This window comes from Thalassophryne amazonica, chromosome 5 (assembly GCF_902500255.1).
Source record: "Thalassophryne amazonica chromosome 5, fThaAma1.1, whole genome shotgun sequence".
Classification (NCBI taxonomy): Eukaryota; Metazoa; Chordata; class Actinopteri; order Batrachoidiformes; family Batrachoididae; genus Thalassophryne; species Thalassophryne amazonica.
Window position 1 is genome coordinate 51,637,505 of NC_047107.1, and position 8,995 is coordinate 51,646,499.

General features: G+C 39.0%; 1 protein-coding gene across 1 annotated transcript; it reads left to right on the forward strand.

The window, feature by feature from the left end:
• The first annotated feature begins 213 nt into the window (after positions 1-213).
• On the forward strand, positions 214-8,755 carry LOC117510481 (probable dimethyladenosine transferase). The gene is given in 13 exon segments (XM_034170206.1): positions 214-361; positions 364-393; positions 885-958; positions 1,068-1,154; positions 3,916-3,977; positions 4,067-4,160; positions 4,243-4,292; positions 4,384-4,507; positions 4,627-4,719; positions 4,804-4,868; positions 4,952-5,015; positions 8,013-8,119; positions 8,236-8,755. Coding segments are annotated over 13 exon segments (918 nt in total). The 5' UTR covers positions 214-336; the 3' UTR covers positions 8,279-8,755.
• Positions 8,756-8,995: the final 240 nt, after the last annotated feature.

Below are 8,995 nucleotides of genomic sequence, written 5' to 3' on the forward strand. Positions count from 1 at the left end.
AAAACTAAGGAAGGAATGAAACTGTAGTAACAATTAGAATATATACATATTTCCTGTGGTAAAGTACCGCAGTGAAATTAGTTTTACGTTGGATATTCGAGAGACATTTGTTCCGGTTTACCCTCTTCTTTGCTGTGGTTAACTTCCTCTTCGCTCCGGTTAAACCTCTTTGCTGTGGATGATGCTTCCTGTAGAGGGCGTGCGACAAGTACAGCGCTCTTATACCTACGTATGTCCTACCTAACGAAGAAGAGGTGTCCACGTGTTTACTAACAGCAGGTATTCCGTGTTTAAATTATTTCACATTTGGATCTTTAATTGAAATAAAAAAAGAAGATGCCAAAGGTTAAAGCGGAGAAGAAAAGCAGCAGCACCAAGAAGTCAAAAATCAAGGTATGACGTTGTCTTTAGCGTACAGTCTGGCTGTATAGTTCGAGTTGTTTAATACAACATGAGAAAAATAAAACTCGTCTGTCAGAAGTTAAAACAACGATATTAACTGTTTATTTTTGCAACGCCTCCGTGCTTGTGATGTTTACCTTTACGTGACACGAATCCCGTAGGTTTAAGGACGGTAGTGCCAGCCCCCATTTAATAAATTTATAATTTTAAATTTGCTCACTTTTTTGTACTTATCCACAACTCGCATGTCATGTTTCAAGATAATTTGCATATTGCCAGTAATTTCTGGTAATTTCGGCCTACGTAAGGTTTCAGAAATTATCTGATTATGTAAGAACTACATGTCAGGTAGTGATTCAAACATCTTTGTAAAGTCTGGTGATATACATCTGACACCCTGAACTCCATTATTTAACACTGTGACGTTTGCTTTATTTATATTTCACCAAGTATATTTGTGTTAAAATTTTTATCTGTTGCAGGGATCATGTTCAACACTGGCATTGGTCAGTACATCCTGAAGAATCCACTGGTGGTCAATGGGATCATTGAGAAGGTTGGCTGTACTTGTGTGGCACGCTTCAGGTTTTCAGACACATGTTCAATTTGGGGTGAGGTGCCACAGACGTTGCACACAATGTTGTTGCATTTGTGGCATGTTTCAGGCAGCTTTGAGACCGACAGATGTGGTTCTGGAGGTGGGACCTGGAACGGGTAACATGACAGTGAAGCTGCTGGAGAAAGCCAAAAAGGTGAGACTCTTTGGTTCCCTGAGTTATGGGTAGTTTGTACTGACACTGAGGTTGATGTACCAGCAGTTTCCAGTTCAAGGCATGCTAGAGCCTGGTGGTTCCTAGGTTGTACCGACATACTAAAATTCTTCTCATCCGAGGGTGACCGTTTGAGACTTCTTTCAGACCTTGGAAAAGTGCGTCACACCTAACTAACTTGTATTACGTACAGTTGTTTGAACTGATGATCTTAGAATCTGCAGTTGTTTAGAACTTTCTTCAAGAGACCTTCCCAACTTGTGTAAATCTATTATTCTCCTTCTTAGATCTTGATTGAATTCTTTGAATTTCCCATTGTTCTGAGTATTGGTCAGTCCAATGAGTGCTGTCAAACACATCATTTTGTGCTAACAAAGAGAAACTTCCAGTTGTAGTCAATCATGATCACTAATGAGGAGTTAATAGGCCTTGGCCATGTCACGTTAAAAGACATAGAACCTTCAGCACCACTTAGTTAAGTGAACGTATGCGTATGTTTGAGTCTGTATGTATAATGCTGACCATGTGTGAATTAGAGAAGATCCACAAGGATTCCATCTAAAAATCACCAGTTTTGAAAAAACAAACTCCCAGGTCACCCATCAGCTTTATTCTGGCATTTTATATGTTAATCACATTCCAAAGTTAGGGGAAATGCTAAATATTAGGTCTGCATCTTGTAAACTTTGAAGTTACAGCCTTGGAAATTTTTGTAAATTTTTCACATATAAAAATGGTGTGTTTCTTCCAACTTTTTCACATTAATAATGAGCTCCCTATATGCCTCACAGCTTTGAAACTGCTCGTACTAGGCTAACTTCTGGTGTAGAGTTGGGAAATTGTGGCAGTTTTGGTGTATCTAATGTGATCTGCCTTCCACAAAGGCCTCAAATGGTAGAAAACCCAAAATTGTACATGTTTCATATCTTTGATTAGTTTAAAATCAAAGAAATATACCAGCTGTGGCTAAGGAACTTTTTGTATGATTGTTTGTGATATAATGGAACATATCTATACATTTAAATGATATACCAGGTTGTTTTAACAACCTGGTATATTCTTTTGTGTGATTTTTGCCTTCAAATCAGAATGTAGTCGCAACAATAATTTTTTTGGGCAGAATCATGATAAATATGCAATTTGAAAAAAAAAAAAAACTTACAATCTTACTCATACACAGTTTCATTGTTTTACTTAATAAATTGCCAAAAATGATATAATCTCAACTGATTTTTACTGTTCAGATATTAAAATCACACTTGTCATGAAGAACTTTAAAGCATATGCTCACATTTACATTGATTATGTAGATACATAGTTTGAATATCTGTCTTATTTACCTTGTAATTGAGTTTGAGTGATCTATTTATTGTTTTACACTGGTTTACAGAAATAAAGGTGAGTTTGGTATTCCTTGCATTGCTGTTTGCTGACAGCAGTACGTGTCTGTGCTTGTTTCTTCACAGCACAACATCATGGTGGGAAATGTATGGTTACAAGAAGTATGAAGTATTGCCCAATGCTCAGCAACCTAATCACAGCATCGACATAATTCCAGCAAGGCGGGTCAGACTAGATACTCCAAAACTGCCAACATTTCCAAACTCTACACCAAAAGCTAGCCTGGCATGAGCAGTTTCAAAGCTGTGAGGCATATAGGGAGCCCATAATTAACGTACAAAGTTGGTAGAAAATACTGTTTGTGAAAAATTCACAAAAATTTCCAAAGGCTGTAACTTCAAATGTTTTCAAGATACAGACCTAATATTTGGTATTTCACCATAACTTTGAAATAGGAATAACGTATTAAACTGGCAGAACAGAATTGAGGGGTGACCTGAGAGCCTCTGGTCGACTTGAGATGGAATGACCCAAAATGAATTCAGTCTTGTGCGCTTAATTTTTTTTTTTTTAAGTCGTTAATGATGTATTAATGTTACCTGTGGGGATCCATGGGCTCTAGATTGGATCATATTTATAAAATAGGTAGCTGACATTTTTCAAGGGTGGTGGTAAATTATATGCCACGTTTCTGTAATGATTTTAACTGAAAGCACAGGAAATTAAAATGAGAAATTTTTGTGAGTAATTGTATTTATTATTTGGCACAAAAATATTTTTTCTATCAACCTTTCATTTTGGCAGCGTTCATCTGTGACACAAAATGCATAAGCATACCAAATGGCAAATGGCAACTCTCCCCAGTTTTCATCCGTGGTCAAAGTGACACACGTACACAGAGGCCACTTTGCTACTCTATAATAAGATGCTTCCACCCTGTCAAAGACCAGTTCAAGGACATCATTAAAAGCCCCAAATTATTACATTCATGCCCATGATGAGTGGATTTAAACTTCTGGCCACATCTGCAGGCATTAAGTATTTAATCCATGTTAAACACTCTATAATACATCCTTTAAAGGTTTGTCTGTGCTGTTTGAAAACTACCAGGAGTGAACTGTGAAAAGCAATTTTATAAGTGTGGTTTGAAGTTGGGCTGGGTGATCTGGCAAAAATACTGTCACAGTATCCTGATAATGACATAAATCTGAAGAAACTAGAATGTTCATTTGTTAATCTTTTGTCTTTTTATGTCTTGTATTTTTATTTTGGGAAGCACATTATATGGAAGATTATTATTATTTGTTGTTGTTTTGGATAGATCTTTCTTTGTCAGGTTCTACTCAGCAATATCTGGATGTTTTTCTGCAACAATATATTTTGTGTTTTGCATCTTTTGTAGGTAGTAGCCTGCGAGCTGGACTGCCGCTTAGTGGCTGAACTTCAGAAAAGAGTACAGTGCACGTGAGTCACGAAAGAAGAATCACGTGTCTTATATTTTCATTGATACCTGCACATAAATGAGACAAGTGTGTGTGTATGCTCCTCAACAGACCCATGCAGAACAAACTTCAGATATTAGTTGGGGATGTCCTAAAAACTGATCTGCCCTTTTTTGACATTTGTGTGGCAAATTTACCTTTCCAGGTAACAACACATTTCCACGCCACCGCACAATAACGTGCTTCACTTTGCCCATTTCATACTAAACCTCTATGTAATTGTTCAGATTTCATCACCTTTTGTCTTCAAGCTCTTGCTGCACCGACCTTTCTTCAGGTGAGGAACACATTGACCCCCTGGGTTGTGTTAAGTTGTGCTCAGGTCTCGACTTGGAGTTTCCATCTGTTTGTGACTTACGTTTATCCAGGTGTGCTGTCTTGATGTTCCAGAGGGAGTTTGCCATGCGGCTGGTTGCCAAACCTGGAGACAAGCTGTACTGTAGACTCTCTATCAACACACAACTGCTGGCTCGCGTGGACCATCTAATGAAAGTCAGTGTGCACACTCACAACCCTCTGCACGACACACTGCAGTGCTGTCTTTTTTTTTTTTTTACAGGATTGGGCTATGATGTGAATCATGATTCTCATTTCTGATCTCTCTTACTTAGGTAGGAAAAAATAATTTCCGACCTCCTCCTAAAGTGGAGTCGAGTGTTGTCAGGATTGAACCAAAAAATCCTCCTCCTCCAGTGAACTTCCAGGTGAGGTTTGAGTCTGTGGTTGTTGTGAGGATGCAGAGTGAAAGGAGCGCTGCCACTGGAACATGTTCTCATTTCTGTTGGTAGGAGTGGGACGGCCTGGTCAGAATAGCCTTTGTGAGGAAAAATAAAACACTCAGTGCCGCTTTCAAGTGAGTATCCGCCTGCTAACGTCTCCATCTGTGTCAAACAGAACTGTAGTGGGAAAGTATTGACTTCTTTGGGGGATTTTCAGGTCTTCTGCAGTCGAGCAGCTGCTGGAAAAGAACTACAGAATTCACTGTTCTGTGCACAATGTGGTGAGTTTAAGTGTAGTCACATTTGTTTCTTTATTGTTGACCCTTTATGATATATATATATGTGTGTGTGTATATATATGTGTGTGTGTGTTGCCACAGTTACTTTGAAAAATGGTTTGAAAAGTGGTTCATGTTAGTTTAACAGTGCTGTTAGTGTTATTGATTTATTGTTTTTGTAGGGCAGCGTGGCAGCTTAAGTGGTTAGCACTGTTGCCTCACAGCGAGAAGGTCATGGGTTCAATTCCCGCCTGTGGCCTTTTTGTGTGCAGTTTGCATGTTGTCCCCGTGTTTGCGTGGGTTTCGTTCAGGTGCTCTGGTTTCCTCCCACATCCGAAGACATGCGGGTTAGGTGGATTGGAATCTTTAAATTGTCCGTAGGTGTGAGTGTGGTTGTGCCTGTGTTTGTTTGTCTGTTTGTGGCCCTGTGACAGACTGGCATCCTGTCCTGGTGTGCTCCGCCTCATGCTCTATGACTGCTGGGATAGGCTCCAGCCCCCCGCAACCCTTAATAAGCAAAGTGCGCATCTCAGGCCACGAGGTGCATTATGGGTAGGCTAAATTTTCAGCTACCAACCCAGAAGCTATGGCGGCGGAAAGCAGCGAGGAGTGCTGTGATTTGGATTTCAACTGCTGGAAAGTTGACGATTTAAAGCATTTTTTGTAAGCTCCACGGATTGCCTGTTACAACCAGGACTACGTATGGCAGTGGACAGAAATGGAAAGAAGAGCTGGTTGTGCTTGCGTGTGCTGCATCTGTACAGAAAGTACCGTTAGTGCAGACAGAGGAAGAGTGCGCTGCTGTCAAAAATGACCAGTGCTTGTTGATAGTTGGAGACAAACAAATTTCTGACCCCTTGAAGGCAACTGACGGATGGTTAGACGAAGGCCAGAGACTGAAACTGTGGATATTGCAGAATATTTGCTAAGCAGGGATGAGAAATCGCTACTCCATTGGCTTCATAATGAGGACATTGACAGTGAGTCTCACCTATAACCTCTTTGGTGTCACGTTTGTTTTGATAAGTTGACAGATACACAATGATATGTGCATGCATGCAGTTTGTTTATAGAACATGTCAATTTACAATATTACACACCACGCCATTCATGGCGCGACATTACAGTCATAAGCCGATGCACGAAAACGGTGGCACGGTTTCAGGATATTGACAAATAAATGTGTGCAAGAAACTTACAATTTTAGTCCGTCTTTTACATCCGTCTGGATCTTACTTTTCTGGTGGCGAAATTGTGTAGAGTGAACGGAGGTTTACGACCACATTTCTTCTTCTTTCCGTCTTTGTGTGGACTCGGCGGAGCTTTGCGATCATGTGTTTTCAGCCAACTTTCAAGCCTATAAATTCCGTTCGAGCATTTGAAAACAACACAATGCGCACCTGTCATTATTGTATTTGTCGTTTAAGGCTTAAAGCCTAATCCAATGTAAGCCAATCCCTGTAAGCCTCAACTTTACAGTCCGCTAATGCTACTGTATATGAAATTTAATGGGAGCAGTGTGAGTGTGGTAGCTGGGATTTTTGACCCACGCATGTGCAAGATGCGATGCGCACTTTGCTTATTGGACTAAGCGGTTGGAGTGTGTGTGTTTTTGTAGTTCAGTTGGTTTAGTCAGTTTAGTGTTGCTCTTACCATGAGTAAGTTAAGTCTCCTGTTAGTACCATCAATGAAAACTGTAGTGATTTTATTGTCTTCATTCCACTGTATTTTTTTTTTTTTTGTCAAATTAAAAGTACCTGCTTACAGCAGGTGTGCATGCAACTTCAATCACAGAGAAACTGTGACAGCTGACATTTGCCGTTTGGTATGCTTATGTATTTTGAGGCCAGGATGAATGCTGACAAAATGGAACGTTAATAGGACAAATATTTTGGAGAAGCTACAGATATTAGTGAACAACACTGACCAATGGATGTTGCTAACTACATTATGGACTCATGCCATTCCGGCAGGGGTGGTAATCATCTATATATTAAAGCGTGAGTGCTTGATTTTATTTAATAAGTACATAATATAATTGTAATACATTAAAAGTACATGGATGACACAAGAAAATGAAAATAGTTATTTCTTTTGTGGGTCATTTAAAAATCAAATGACAAAATAGAAGTAAAAATAATAATGAGAATAATGTGTATATAACAAGAACCTAAACAATTTATAAAATATATTAAGACAGTAAATTAACATTAAAAATTACATAATTAACATGAAATAAAAGGGCTGAGTTCTTCTTCTAAGAACAGTTGAGGTCTAAGGTTCTAAATACATTCTGGACTCACACTCCGTTCCAACTCATCATAGAAACTTGCACAGTTTATTAACACCCTTGAAAAGTGTCAGCTACCTTTTTATAAACACTACCCAATCTAGAGCCTGTGGATCCCTGTGGGCAACACATTAGTATATATGTAATGCAGCAGCCAAAACAAACAGAGTTTTGGGCATGGCCAAAAGAACTTTTACTCATATTTCCAAACAATCTTTTTTTGATCTTGTATAATGTCCAGGTTTGGTCCTCTCATTTACTATATGAAGAGACATTAAAGCAGTTGAAGCTTACTACTCTGGAAGATAGATGGGTTTGTGGAGACTTGATTGCTTGATTGAGGTTTCCAAAATGGTTCATGGTTTGAGAATATCAGGCCTGAATTTTTTATTTATTTTTTTCAAAATAGAATTTATTCAGGTTTGAAAGGTCACTCTCACATGTTTGGGGAGGTGCAAAGAAATTAAAACAAGTATAATCTTCTAGAAAAGAAAGAATTGCAACCTTATGTGTACATAAAGTTCATGTTGAAAACGGAGGACTCCTCATCTTTGCGAGTGTGTACATTCACGCGCAGTGTCCATTTTTCCCACACTTCCAACATGTCAATTTCCTCCTTATTTCAAGCCCACAGGCTTTGCTCTTAGCTGTTCCTTTCATTTGATGAAAAAAATGTAGCATGTAAAGTTTTTTTTGTTGTGGATTGGCAGGAAGTCCCAGTCGACTTCAGCATCACAAAGAAGATTGAGAGCATTCTCCAGGAGGCAGATTTCAATGACAAGAGAGCCAGATCCATGGACATTGATGACTTCATGGTGTAAGTAGTTAAATATTTGCTTGTATCATTCATCAGATCAAATCATCCATTTACTCACATTTGTATTGGAACCCACTAAATATAACCAGTCTGATTTAATCATCTGTCACCCACAGATTGCTCCATGCATTCAACTCTGCAGGAATCCACTTTTCTTAAATGGCTCAGAAGTTTAAATCCTCCAGCTATGTCCTGAGTGACCACAGAAGTGTGAAAAATCACTTTTCTGCAGTGAAAATCCTCTGACTTTTGTGTGTTGAGGCCTCAATTGCATTGAGCAGGGACTTTTTTAAAATACTTCTGTTGACTTTAAAAACCTCCACTTGCAACAGAGTACCTTGAGTATAATGAGAGGACGCTAGCGGTCTGCTGCAGTGATGTGTGTGGTGACCGTATCTCTTCTCCACCACTTCTGTCAGAAGATGGGGAATCCTGACGCTGCTCAACCTTGGGGCACATTGGCTTTTTGACACCACATAAAAAAATGTGATGGCAAGATACATCAGCAGCATAAACCTGCTGTCCTGAACCAGTGGAGAAGCACCACTGGTTTTTGGCTTCTCATACTGAGAGAATCTTCAGTTGATGCCTCCTCATGTATAAACATTTTGTTAAAATATATACTCCCAAAACTTTGTGAGCTCAATGTTTTATATTCAGACTGTCCTTCCATGCCTTTTTTATCACTTGATTGCCAAAATGTCATTCTGTAGACAAGTTAACTATTGTTACATCAACAAACCATCCAACTGAAAGGTATGAATTTTTATTACTTCATCCAGCATTACATCTGGTGCAAACACTGAGCAACGTAACAGACTGTAGGTCATTGATATTAACTATACATTTATTAATACCAGTTTTTCTACTTCCATT